This window comes from Hevea brasiliensis, chromosome 4 (assembly GCF_030052815.1).
Source record: "Hevea brasiliensis isolate MT/VB/25A 57/8 chromosome 4, ASM3005281v1, whole genome shotgun sequence".
NCBI lineage: Eukaryota > Viridiplantae > Streptophyta > Magnoliopsida > Malpighiales > Euphorbiaceae > Hevea > Hevea brasiliensis.
The window spans coordinates 11,039,814-11,053,642 of record NC_079496.1 but is presented as its reverse complement, the minus strand read 5'-3'; the positions used below and the strand labels follow the sequence as shown (position 1 = coordinate 11,053,642).

The window sequence follows — 13,829 nt, the reverse complement described above, 5'->3', positions numbered from 1 at the left end:
AAAATGCCTATAATTCAATTTTTTAGAGAGAGAAGCTCGTCCTTCTTTTTAGAAAATTCTCTGATTCTCTTTAATTTTTTAGATTATATCAAATTATATCAGAAAAATGTATATGTAGTTAGTAGGAAATTAAGATTAAATTATAATGTTAAAACAACCAAACTTGGATTTAACTAATAAAAAATGAAAATGATATATCAGATTATAAAAGAATGGGAGGATGATTCATTGTGCAAGTTAATCAACCTTACTATTAACACATTTTTGTTCCATCCTCTCTTGCCCACTCCTCATGGTTTTAATTAGCTTTTGCAAATTGGAACATTTGAGAATATTTATTTTTTTGATTTTTCTTACCTAAATCTAATTTATCATAGATTCAAAATGTAAAATGTATAATTAGTTTCACATATTTGCATCTTAAAGCTATAATAAATTGAGTCTAAGTAAGTATTTTCCTTAATTCTTAACTTATTTATTTATAAAATTGATTTAGATATAGTAGGATCAGCCCAATTATTTTGGGTCTATGACATTTTTATCTACTTGATATAGGGCCCACTTCATACAATGAATTGCCATTTAAAAAAAAAAAGTAAATGAATTAAAATAATAATTTTTATCTACAATTGGAATCCAGAAGAAAAGATTCAAAGAATAAAATTGAAGCAATTAACCTTCAAAAAATTATTCTTGGTTACATATTTGAGAAAACAATCTCAATATTGAGAAATATATGAAAAAGATTACCACAATTTCTTTACAAGATTAAATATAACTGGTTAAGTATTTATAACCTCATACAATTTTGTGGAGATTTATCTCTAATATGCATTAAAATGCTTGTTCAACAGAAATCCAATAAATATGGTAGAGTAATAGAGAAATCTTTCCTCAATGCCATCGTGAAAGAGTGCACAGAGTTTGGGAGATTATGTCCACCCAATTTGATTAATATTTTATTTGCTTCAATGTAAATATAATAATTTATTCCAGCTTTATGTCGAGCTCTTTTTATTGACTTATGTATTTGTCTTCTTGTTCAAAATACGACATTTTTTTATCAATTATTGATAAATTGAATTATGAATTATTTTTCCATCTTTGCAGGACGTTGGAACCTGGAGCTTATTATATTATATTTTTAGGTAAACGAGTATGACCTCAAACTGCATTCAGATGCAAACAGGGTGGACTGTTTGTCAATAATGCAAATTAAGAAAGAAGTTTTCACCTAACATCATATCTCTTTATGTAAGCAATATCATATTTTCTATTCCCTTTCTGCGTATTTGTTACTTCAATCCCTGCTGCTTCATTACTTGGATTATATATTTTTTTTGGGTTCTTGGGAAATTTTTTAAGGGATGGGCCAGTCAGCATAAGGACATTTACTTAAACAAAAAGAGCAGTTTCTGAAATATAGTTAGCAGTTTCTGAAATATAGTTAACATGTAGCAAACTTACAATAAGAAAGCAAGTTGAAATATTCATATTAGACAACGTCATCCTCCTTGGAATTGTTTGTTGCAAGCATTGAGGATTCGATATCCCTTAATTGGAAAGGAAAGGAAAGGAATAGCATATAAGATAAACACTCTACATAACATATGTCATAGATAGACGTATACAGTACTCACTATGCTAACACTCGTTAATTAAATACCCCACACATAGTGCCAAGCACAATACACTTATCTAAGCATCACATATTTATCAATACTCATTTATTTATACTTAAATATTTATATATCTAAATACACGAATTTAGTCTTTTGCAGTTTCCACCATTGTTATGCCACTGGCAGAGGATGGCACAGAGTAGGAATCAAGCACAAGTCGTTTTTTCTTCTGACAACTGATCCAAAAGACTCTGTCATGTCTAGTTCTTCTAGCTTCATTCCAATAGGGAGTTTCCAATCAAAATAGTAAAGCAAATTTGCGAGTGGAAGCTCGACATTAACCATACCAAATGATATGCCAGGACAAATCCTCCTTCCGGCACCAAATGGGATGTACTCAAAATTAGCTCCCTTGTAATCTATTGTACTATCAGAAAATCTTTCAGGATTGAATCTTTCAGCCTCAATCCAATAATTTGGATCCCTTCCTATAGCCCATGCATTAACAATCACTTTGGTTTTGATGGGTATCCGATTTCCATTGATCTCGCATTGCTCTCGAGATTCTCTTGGAAGTAGCAAAGGAAGAGGAGGGTGTAATCGAAGAGTCTCTTTGATAACCAATTTTAAGTAATTTAATTCTCCAAGACCTTCTTCGTCTACATGGCCTTTTCCACTGAAAACTTGCCTCACCTCTGCTTGTGCCTTTTCCATCACTGTTGGGTTTCTTAGCATCTCTGACATCGCCCATTCTGCAGTTGTAGATGAAGTCTCACTCCCAGCAATGAATATGTCCTGAAACAGAAATACAAATTGTTATTGTGCAATTAGCATCAAAGGAAATGAAAAAGGAAGCTTCCTGCTTGTTAACGCTTAAATCTTACCAGGATGACTGACTTGATGTTGTCAATTGATAAAGAGAACTCAAGGTTTTCTTGATCCTGAAGGTTCAAAAAAACATCTACAAGATCAACACCCTCATCGGCAATCCTAACCGCTGCTTTTCTGGATCTATGATCACTGATTATATTTTCGAGTATCCTGTCTGCTTCCTGATGCAACCTTTCCATTTTAGCTCCCATCCCACTAACCATTTGAAGCACTTTAATGGAAGGGAACAAATCGGAAATACTAAAACCTGCTCCCACTTCCATTATTTCTTTAACAAGAGCTACAAATGCTTCTTGCTCTTCCCTTACCCTACCAAAGGCTGCCCTTGAAATCACACTGTACGTGAAAGCAAACAACTTCTTGCTAAGGTTCACCAGGGATCCTCCATTAAAAGAAATACTAATTAGATTTGATACCTCTTCTTCCCTGATTGATCTGAATGATTGCACACGCTTAGCACTTAGCAACTCCAGCATGCAAATTTTCCTCATCCGTCTCCAGTACTCTCCATATGGTGCAAATGCAATGTCTGCAGACTCATAAGAGATGATATGTGCGGAAAGACTAAAGGGTCTTTGGGCGAAGATAATATCATTGGTTTTCATAACATCTTTTGCAATTTCTGGGGAAGAAATGACTATGGTGGTAACTTCCCCAAGTTGAAGGTGCATAAGAGGTCCATATTTCTTGGCCAAATCTTGAAGTCTATGATGGGGTAGAGAGCCAAGTAAATTATGCATATTTCCTATGATGGGTAGCTTCCTTGGCCCTGGGGGCAAACTTTTGGTAATCGGGGCTTTAGCGCTTGGTTTCATCCCTATCCTCAATACCATGAAGATAAAGAAGAGGAGTGGGATAAGTACGGGCAAGGAGAAGAGTGTGAATGCCATCTTGTGCTAATCGGCAAGAATGATTCTTAGTTCAGATTTATTGAGGTGTGGCACTTGTTTCCCGAGTTGAGTTTGACTTTCAATTGGCTGCTTTCTCCTTCGTCACATTTATTATTGTTATTTAAAAAATTTCTGCCAACTGCTCAATACAACCAATCACGGAGCCAGCAATCAATTCTAGGGGCAGGGCCCCCTCAGCACTGGAACGCATTGAATATGTAACTTGTTATTGCTATAGAATCTAGAGCTCAACAAATTTCAAAGTTTTGGTGGCGATGTATGTTAGTGAATGGGCACTGCAGCCAATGTGTTAGCCATAAGTGTGTGATCACTTAATATATGTATATATTTTATTATTAATAAAAATTATTTTATTTTTAATATTTTATTTAATTTAATTTTAATAAATATTAATTAATAAAAATAAAATCTATGCGACTTATATGTAGAGCAGTGAAAATTATAATATTATTATAATTATAAAATTTTGATTATATTATAGCATTATTTTAAAAATATTTTTTTATTAATGTTATATTGAGATTGAACATTGACATAACTATTAATATCAGTACACGTTCCACTATTTTCTTTATGAAAGAAAGCAGTAATTCTCATTAAGTTGAGGTATATGAGATACCTAAAATCAACATGTAGATGCTTGGGATGGCAAGTTCACTGAACTGGCCCATACGAGAATTCCATATAGAAATTTATCTGTGTCTATGGAAAGACTCGCGTGACAGTCATATAAGTAATCTTTAAACTTGAGACATTAAGTTATTTTATATAGAAATTACTTTATTTTGATACTGTTCACATATCATTTTATATAAAGATAACAAATATGAATTATATAAAGATATTTAATTTTCAATATAGAATTCATTAGTCTAAGTAACTGGGAAAGAATGTTTCAATTATTCTTGGCCAATATAGATTGTTAAATCCTCGCGCAAGATAAAATAAGATTGAAATCTTATTTAATTTATCAATCATATTAGAATGACAGAAATGATTTATGCACAATAGACACATTTCACACATCAATGTATAAATCAGAATATTATGATAAAGGGATATTAATTACATTGATGATTGATCACATAAAGGTTAATCAAATCATTTTGACAAGTTCTAATATTTAGGTGGTCATTACACATTACTAGATGTCAATACAAATATAATCAATCAATTATGAATTAATGATAAAATTAAAGTGTTAATTTTATTTAATTATATTTGTTACCAACATATTAGGAATCTAATAAGTCACACACATAAAGACTGTAAGTAAGGAATTAAATTGAGTTATCAAGTTGGACTTGATAAAAATAAAATAAAATAATTTTAGAAACTTATGGACTAAAGTATAAATTTTATTTAGACTGCTTAATATCCTAATAATTAAGTGTGGACTTAATTTAAAGTTTCAAAAATTATAAAAATTAATTATGTAAATTTTAAATTTTATAGGGTCAATTTATAATTAATAAATTTAAAAAATTAAATTTATAATTTTAAAAAATTACTCTTTATAAAAAGAAGTTTGTCTTCTATTCTCATTTAAGAGAGTTTCCTTTAAGAGCCAGCACTCATATATTCTCAAATTCTCTAAAAGTATCTTAGAAAATTACCTCATAATCAATCCATATAAACACCATCAGAAGCTAAATATCTGGAAGGTTGATGATTTATTACAATCCGACCTAATAGTTAACAAATCTCTCAAATTAATTTAAGGTAATTTATAAGATAATAAAATTTTAAAATTCCACCATTTCGTAAAATTAATTAGAGTTGATTTTGAGTTTAAATTTCTACAGATTTAATGCTAACTGACAATGTAATCATCAGCTTTGACAAAAAATGAAAAACGTATTCATCAGCTTTAATTTAAACTTATATTGGTTTTCCAAGTTCCAACTGCCATGTCATCGAGTTAGATATTTTCATGGATAAATAATTATTTAATTTTTGAAATTTATTAATATTAATTAATTTTTTTTAAATCAAGTTAATTAATATATATAAACTGAAACTTAAAAATAACTTTATAATAATAATTTACCTAATATAATAAAAATATTTAAAAATCATCACATCACATAATTTAATTATTTATTTTTATAATTTTTTATATCAAAAATTATTTTATTATATTTAATATCAATTTTCATCTAAAAATTTTAAAATATTAACTACTAAAATCCTGTTTCATATAAAAAAAAATACAATCATCTAAAATTCTTTTTACTATATTTATTAAAAGTTTTAAAATTCAGACATTATAAAATTTTATTTATTATATTATATATTTTTAAAAAATAATTATTTTTAATTAATTTTTTTATAAAATTAGAAAAAAGCGTGGTTTTGCTATTATTCATAATAAATTGACATATATTTTTATTTTTTGTTTATAAAAATTATATTACTATGTATATATCTATGGAAACAATTTCACTTAAAATCAACAAATCTATCATCTGAAATCCAAAATTGACTCAAAAAATCCAGAACAATTCCTTCACAAATTCTTCGGCAGCCTAAACAAAAGCCTTTTTGTGGGTGTTAGGCTTCTGATACAACGATTCAGGGCAGCCTCTATAACAATCTCTCTGTTCCTTAGTGTCTCTTCCCTGCTGGCTGATTTGAGTTGAGGCCAATTGAGTTGCTCTTCCAAGATCAGGTTGAATTCTGCCCGAAATTTCATCATTTTAAAGATTCAGCCTGTTAGATTTTGACCCTGTTTTCAGAAACTTCTGCTTATTGTAAAATCAATGCTATCCAGATTAGGATTTATTTTCATCAAGCCGAAATCTGACCATGCCAGTGCATTAGGCCCGTAGGTTTTATTCGGCTGTTGTACCCCATTAAATAACTTACTATGGAGGACGGTGCCTGCTGAGTGGTTGCCTCGACAGCGACGAATTGGAGTGGCGTGGAGTGGACTGGACTGAGGACTCGCCCGTAGAGGTGGTGGCGGGAGAGGTTCCACGAGGCGCACTGGTACTTTTGGCGTTCTCATCGAGCGACATGTCGTTTAATTCCGGAACTTTTTAATAGGGATACGGAATTTTTGGAGGATATTTACCCGTATTAAGCAGGAGAGTGAAACTCGAGTCGTAGACAAGCTTGGAATATCTTGAAGTCGAATCCTAAATAAAATTATTTTTTATACAAAAATTTTAAATAATAAATGGTATTATTTTGATTAAATAAAAAAATAATATTATTCCCTTTTTTTTTAAATAATGTCTAGGTTCGTCTTTCTATAAAAAAAATTAAAAATAAAAGTAAAAAAAAATTAAAGCTTTGAGAATAAATATTAAGCGCAATCAGATTATGTTACTGTTTTTGAGTATTTATAGGGCTGAATTAATGTCTCTTTAATTTATTATAGAAAAAATTACAATAATAATAATATAATAATATTAATTTAAATTTTGATATTTTATTTTTTATTAAAATTATTTTACAATTTTTTAAATTTGATCATTGTAATTTATGACATATGACTATAATGCTTTCGTTTAATATTTTATTTATAAGATTTAAATATCTAATTAAACCTTTTAATAAAATTGTATTTTTTATCACTTTTATAAAGTAATAGTCATAAATTATATATCAATGGTCATTTAGTGTAATTTATTATTTTATATTTTAAAATTATAAATTTAACATAATTGATTAAAGAAAAAATTAAAATATTAATATAATAATATTAATTAGTAAGTCAAGTTCTCCTTAAAAAATGTCGCATTGTAATTTCTTGAGAAGATTTAGCCTAATTTATAATATAGATAGATTTATTACATTTTCTAAAACTCTTCTTTTACTAGCATTTTCTAGACTAATCAAAACACCTTCATCTTCAACATTTCTCTACATTTTTCTAGGTTGATCTTCAACAATCATACATAAGATAGTGTTAGGTAGCTGCAATTGTCATAAAAATTAAAGAAAGCAGAGAGCATGAGAAAAAAAACAAGCTTGCAATTGCTGGACAAGGTTCTTAACATTTTTTATTCATAATTGATAATTTATATAAGCTTACAAGTACATGATTGACAAAAAAGAACATTACCTACTGCATCTTAACTTTCACAGGTAATAAGTTTACTTATAGATTGAAATTAACTTTAAAAAAAATATCATTACATTTTCTTGAGTCTTCTAAAGAAATCTCAGCAGCTAACAGCAACATACAAGGTGAAAATCTAACACTTTACTTAGTGGCCTGATTCAACAGGCCGCTGAGGTGGTTTATATGGAATGGGAATCAAGTGCAGATCGTTTTTCCTTCTAACTGTAGCCCCAAAAGACTCAATCATATCCAGAGTTTCTGCCTTCAATCCACCAGGAAGTTTCCAATCAAAATGATACAGAAATTGTGCAAGTGGAAGCTCAACATTAGCTATGCCAAAAAATATTCCAGGACACATCCTCCTTCCAGCACCAAATGGGATGAACTCAAAATTGTTCCCCTTGTAATCAATCGAAATATCAAGAAATCTTTCTGGATAGAATGTCTCAGCTTCAGTCCAGTGATTTGGATCCCTGTTAATTGCCCAGGCATTAACAATAACTTTGGATTTGGCAGGTATCTCGTACCCATTAATCTCACATCTCTCTCTGCCTTCTCTTGGTAGTAGCAAAGGAGCAGGAGGGTGTAATCTCAAAGTTTCTTTAATTACTAACTTCAAATATTTCAGTTCATGGATCTCTGTTTCATCCACGTTTCCTTTTTTACCAAATACCCTCCTCACCTCTTCTTGTGCCTTCTTCATCACTCTAGGATTCCTCAGCATTTCGGACATTGCCCACTCTACTGTTGTTGATGATGTCTCACTGCCAGCGATGAAAATTTCCTGAAATAGAGTTAACATGTAGAATATTTAAAAACAGAAAGAACAGTTGGAACTACAATTTCAAAACCTTGATGAATAAATAAGTATACTAACTAGGATAACTGCTTTGATATTGTCCGTTGTTAATGGAAATTCAAGGTTTCCATGCTCCTGAAGCCTCAAAAGAACATCAACAAGGTCATCTTCTTCACCTTCGCTTCCTGTCTTTGATGTTTTGTTCCTTGCTTTGTGGTCATTAATGATGTTTTCAATGATCCTGTCCGCTTCTTGCTGCAGCCTCACGAGTCTAGACATCATCCCACTAATTACACGGAGTAATTTAATGGAAGGGAACAGATCGGCTAGACTGAATCCTCCTACTACCTCTGTAATTTCCTCAACAAGTGGTATGAATTCCTCTTGGTCTTTGCATTTCTTACCGAAGGTAGCCAGAGCAGCAATGCCATAAGTTAAAGAAAAAAGCTTCCTGCTAAAGTTGAACGGCTGCCCTGGAGAGGAATATATTGTACTGATCAAATTTGATACCTCCTCTTCCCTAATTGATCTGTATGATTGCACACGCTTTGCACTTAGCAATTCCAGTATACAAATTTTTCGCAGCTGTCTCCAGTAATCTGAATATGGTGCAAATGCAATGTCTGAGTAGTTATAAGATATAATGCTAGCAGCTAAGATAAAAGGCCTCTGAGCAAACACAATATCATGAGTCTTCATCACTTCTTTTGCAGCTTCTGGTGATGAAATGACTATATTGAAAACTTCACCGAGCTGAAGTTGCATAACGCTTCCATATTTCTTGGCCAAGTCTCTCAGGCGATGATGAGGTGGAGAGCCAACAAGCTGATGCATGTTTCCAATAACAGGTAGCTTGCTTGGTCCTGGAGGTAGATCTTGATTGGTTTTTGATCTTCTGCATATTTTCAGCACCATAAAGATGAAGATGAAGGAGGTGAACAATACTGGGAAGGAAAGGAATTGGTGCTGATCCATGATGAAAGTGGAAAGGATGCTCATGGTTGAACTTCCATTAGTGAAAAGCTCCACATCTTCATTTATACAGCTTGTGGATCACCACCAGCGCCTTTCTTGACTATAGTTTTGTCTTCTAATTGGTTGAATCTTTATATGGATTGATTTTTTTCTTCCCAATACAGAAACATATTATGTATTTAATAGGTGAATCTTAGATAGCATTGATAGCCTTGAATATAACCTCTTGAAACAATCCACATTTTCAAAAATCAAAGCTTTGCTGATTTAGTTGGAAATTCTTATTCAAAGTTTGAACATTCCAAGAGGAGCATTGTGTAGGGTACATTAAATCCGAAACCCAATTGACTAAAGGATTATTAGGGAATTTAATTTGTGGTTGTGAAAGGGAAATATATTCTAGTCCTGCCACATTTTCCAGCCACTGTATTTGACTTGAAAAGTAAAGAGTGCTTAATTCATTCAAATGAAACTCACTGCAAGAAAAGACAGAAATTGATTCCATGATAGAATAAATTTTGATACTTTTTTCTTTCTTTTCAGCATGTAGCGATCGATTACTAATGCGTTGCATGTTCCATCTGATTTCTTTATTAGTTGATTTTGTTGTAATTGAATCACATTTAATACTTTGATAAATTTTGCTAGAGAGCTGTCCAACGTCTCTGGGCGGTTGAGGAATTATTAAAAATAAAACAAGAGTTGTGCTTATTTAATAATAATAATTTTTTTTTTTTTTTAAATCTAGTTAAGTATGCAATCCAATCTCCGACCGTTTAGAATTGGCAGCTCGGATGGAATTGGAGGCCACTCTGGGGCTTGTTTCTCTCTTCGGCCGAGCTCAAGCCCAGATATTATTTGCGAATTGTACATCTCTTCTTTCTTTCCATGGCCATCCAGGGTCCAATACTGTCAACTTCTGGGCCTATTCCTGACTAACAAAACTAACTTGTGACCCATAATATAAGAATTCATCTTCTGATTCTAGTTTTGTGGATAATAACTGGTGGCCTGGTGCTACCTAATCTGACTCTACTGTGGAGCCCGAGCAGAGTTTTGAATCCAGTAATCCATTGCTTTAATTATTTCGATGTAATTAGCTTATGGATAAAATGACAATTTTTTTTTACCAGAAAATAACAATTGCCATTGAAATGATACATGATTCAAATCCCATTGCACATCAAACCAAATTAAACTTTAAATCCAGACCCAAATAATAAAGGCCCAACTCTCAAATGGAACCCTAACCAATTCGGGTAATCAACCCGATTTCTTCAACCCAGCAACAGAGGAGGAAGCGTCCCTCACCATCGCGGCAACTCTAGGATTCATCAATGCCACATATTGATCACGCAAAGAAGAGTCATAGTTACAAATCTTACACCTCTAAGGAACATTTTTAGTGAGAGGTTAATAATTTCTTAAGTACTTTTCTCTTGCAGTTCGGTTTTCAAACAGTAAAGTTTATCTTGGTGGCCAAATAGTTCATATCAATTGGTGGTAGAGTCAGTCCTATTTTCTAGGCCTGACACTCGGAATGTAGCTCAAGGAGTGATAGCGTAGGCGCATTGTATAAGGATATGAGCCCATCAATCACCCAATCGTGATTGGAGTGACCCTTGAAGATAAATCATTTTTCGTAGAATACGGGTTTATATTTATATTTTTTTTAATTAAAATATTTAAATATATAAAAATTAAATATTTTTTAATAAAAAAATATGTTATTATTGGAGGTCAGGATGGAGAGAATGTCTCCAACTCCAGCTCTGCATATATTGGTGTCGAGAAAAATTAATCGGGTAATTGAATTTCTCTCACTCACAAGGGAGACGACACTCCTGATTGCTCACCTTAGGATAGAAGGACATTTTGTTTAGGCATGCTTTGTGAATTTTCATTTGAATTTATCATCATGAACATATATCCAGCTAAATTTTTCGTCTCTCCTTTTTCTGCTTTTGCATTTTGCCATGAGTCCAGGTTAATCTACTGCCATTCTATTGTTCAATTGCTCAATTATGTCTGCAAGCTGCAGGTGAATATTCTGCAAGCTGCAGGTGAATATTTCTCTTCTTTCCTTCTTACAAAAACTAACGGAAGTGTTTTTTTTTCTTGTGAATAATACTGGGTTGATGCAGCCACTCATTATCCCCAACCTGCAAGGTTTGCAGCACAGAAAAACCCAAAAGATACAAAACAAGGACCTGCAAATTCTGTACTTGGATATATAACAGTGTGAAGTTGGACAAATGCTCAGCTTTCCAAACTAGGGAATTAGCTTGATTTATCTTGCAAATAAAGTACTTAATACATCAAAGCAGCCAATGGCATATAAAACCAATACTGTCAAGAAAAATTCAACAGGAAATCCAATTCCTGCTGTAACCCAGGAAAACCATGTTTGTCTGAGTCCCACCTGTCTCTGGTGGACGGTGGCTGCCTCTTGAGAACAAACAAAGTTCCTTGCATAGCCAAAAGACTCAAAAGACCAAATCGGAATTTAGACCATCAATTTGAATGGATTTTAGCCATAAGATACAAGAAACCAAACCCCACCTATTTAGTGCAGCCGTTTATCATCGCCATAATAGTATATTATACTTGTATAATTAGACAGAACCTTCATCCACATCTCCATTGACAATCTTTTAAGTGCTTTCTATTACCATCTCTTTGAACAATATTTTTCAGATGTTCTGTATTTCATTTCACAAAGGTGGTAGCTTTTCTCTAGAAACAGACTAATCAAACAAATAAAAAATTTTGCATATATTGGAGATAAAAAAAAAAAAAAGAAGACAGTAATCAAATCCAACAGAATTGGAATAAAATTAAAACACTAAGGTAAGATTATATTATCACTAGGTAGGATTAGAACACAGCCTTCTCTGTTCACTAGGAGAACTTCGGTTCTCAAATACAACAGAAGGCAAATTCTCAAATCCCAAAATACCAACCAAAATTTCCAAATTCTAACTAGGAAAAAAGCCATCTAAATAACATAATCAGACCACTCAGCTATGTGCGAAGTGTGGTCCATGGTAAAACTGGGAATCTTGTCAAGCTTAATTGGGTTCTGCTTCCCTCCAACCAATCTAGCTGGGTTACCGACAGCAGTGGTCCTGGGTGGCACGTCCTTCAACACCACAGAACAAGCCCCAATCTTGGCTCCATCACCAATCCTAATGTTACCCAAAATACAAGTCCCAGCCCCAATCAAAACCCCATCACCAATCTTTGGATGCCTGTCTCCAGAAATCTTCCCAGTACCACCTAAAGTCACATTATGCAAGATTGACACATTGTTCCCAATCACAGCAGTCTCTCCAACAACTACTCCTGTAGCATGATCGAGTAATATACCATGTCCAATCCTTGCTCCTGGATGAATATCGACTGCAAAAGCCTCAGATACTCTGTTTTGTATCAATATAGCTAAAACATTTCTACCTTGGGTCCATAATTTATGCGCTACTCTATGGGCTTGGCACGCCAGAAACCCCTTGAAATTCAAGAAACAGTGCACGTAGCTTATGCACGCTGGATCTCTTTCCTTCACAGCTATCAAATCCTCCTTCACCGCACTAATGATGTCTCGATTCTCTTCAAGAACCCCTACAAAAATATCAAACAGAGTACTACTAGGAAGGCTAGAATTGCTCAACTTGATTGCGAGATGATTCGCCAACGCCCTTTCTAGTGTCTTCTGAGACAAAACGGAGGTATAGTAGTAGCTGGATAGAATTGGTTCCTGCTCAACATCTAACCTTGCTTCCTCCTGCATTTTGAGCCATGGATCTTCTCTATCATCGTATTCGTGGTGGAGATCTTCAACAACAGACTGCGTATGCATGGTTTTCATATGATTCTTGGTAAAGGGTAAGCCAGAAACACGATCGGAGAAACTGGGTTGACAAAATTTCGCAAAATTGTAAAAGTTATCATCCGCTTGAGACCTGTTTGGATCGCGAGAAAGATGAGAGGTGTCCGTTCTAGGAGTGTCAACACAAGCAGCCATGGGATTGAAATGGAGATGCTTGGAAAGGGTGAAAATAGATGAAGAAGCGTATGGAAACAAGAAAGGATTGCGAAGAGAGAGAGGAGAAAAAGCCTTATATAGAGAAGGGGCTAGCACCAGAACTTTCATGGCAAATTCAGATTTTCTTGGGAAATTTTTTTAGTGGATAACGAAATAATCAACAGAATAAGCGGCAATCTTAATATTGTAGTTGTAATACGTATGGACTGACCGCATAAAAAGGCTTGTGAAGCTCCTGGTGTCGATCTCTCACGCAATATATATATTTATAATCCTTGGCAGTTGTACAGTGAAGTGAACATCTGCCACACGGCACAATGAATGAGGTGCACGTGACAACAGAAGTATGGAGCAAGTGGAATCTGGACCATAACTTTATGAAATTGATTTGCATGGATGCAAAATCATTACCAATTTTAATTGAATTAGCGGCAAAATATTACTCTTCCTTACACTTTTATTTATCTTCTGTTTGAGTATGTTAGGGAAAAAATGTTATAAAAAATAAAATAAA

The 13,829-nt window shown here is 33.1% G+C and overlaps 2 protein-coding genes across 2 annotated transcripts; both read right to left on the bottom strand.

Annotated features, from left to right (window-relative positions):
- Window positions 1–1,565: 1,565 nt before the first annotated feature.
- LOC110632749 (uncharacterized) lies at window positions 1,566–9,328 on the bottom strand. The gene is made up of 4 exons (XM_021781074.2): window positions 8,374–9,328; window positions 7,645–8,280; window positions 2,507–3,409; window positions 1,566–2,417 (listed from the first exon to the last, which is right to left on the bottom strand). The coding sequence occupies exons 1-4, from the start codon at window positions 9,292–9,294 to the stop codon at window positions 1,794–1,796; spliced, it is 3,084 nt and encodes a 1,027-aa protein (XP_021636766.2). The 5' UTR covers window positions 9,295–9,328; the 3' UTR covers window positions 1,566–1,793.
- A 2,774-nt stretch (window positions 9,329–12,102) lies between these two features.
- LOC131179201 (serine acetyltransferase 1, chloroplastic-like) lies at window positions 12,103–13,565 on the bottom strand. The gene has a single exon (XM_058145316.1). It carries the CDS (start codon window positions 13,421–13,423, stop codon window positions 12,269–12,271), a length of 1,155 nt encoding a protein of 384 aa, XP_058001299.1. The 5' UTR covers window positions 13,424–13,565; the 3' UTR covers window positions 12,103–12,268.
- Window positions 13,566–13,829: the final 264 nt, after the last annotated feature.

Excerpts from the sequence above, each read along its gene's own strand:
- LOC131179201 (XM_058145316.1), bottom strand. The coding sequence starts at position 13,423 with ATGAAAGTTCTGGTGCTAGCCCCTTCTCTATATAAGGCTTTTTCTCCT.
- LOC110632749 (XM_021781074.2), bottom strand. The coding sequence starts at position 9,294 with ATGAGCATCCTTTCCACTTTCATCATGGATCAGCACCAATTCCTTTCC. Across the intron at positions 8,281-8,373 it reads ATATCAAAGCAGTTATCCTA|GAAATTTTCATCGCTGGCAG; the intron begins GTTAGTATACTT and ends ACTCTATTTCAG. Across the intron at positions 2,418-2,506 it reads ACATCAAGTCAGTCATCCTG|GACATATTCATTGCTGGGAG; the intron begins GTAAGATTTAAG and ends TTTCTGTTTCAG.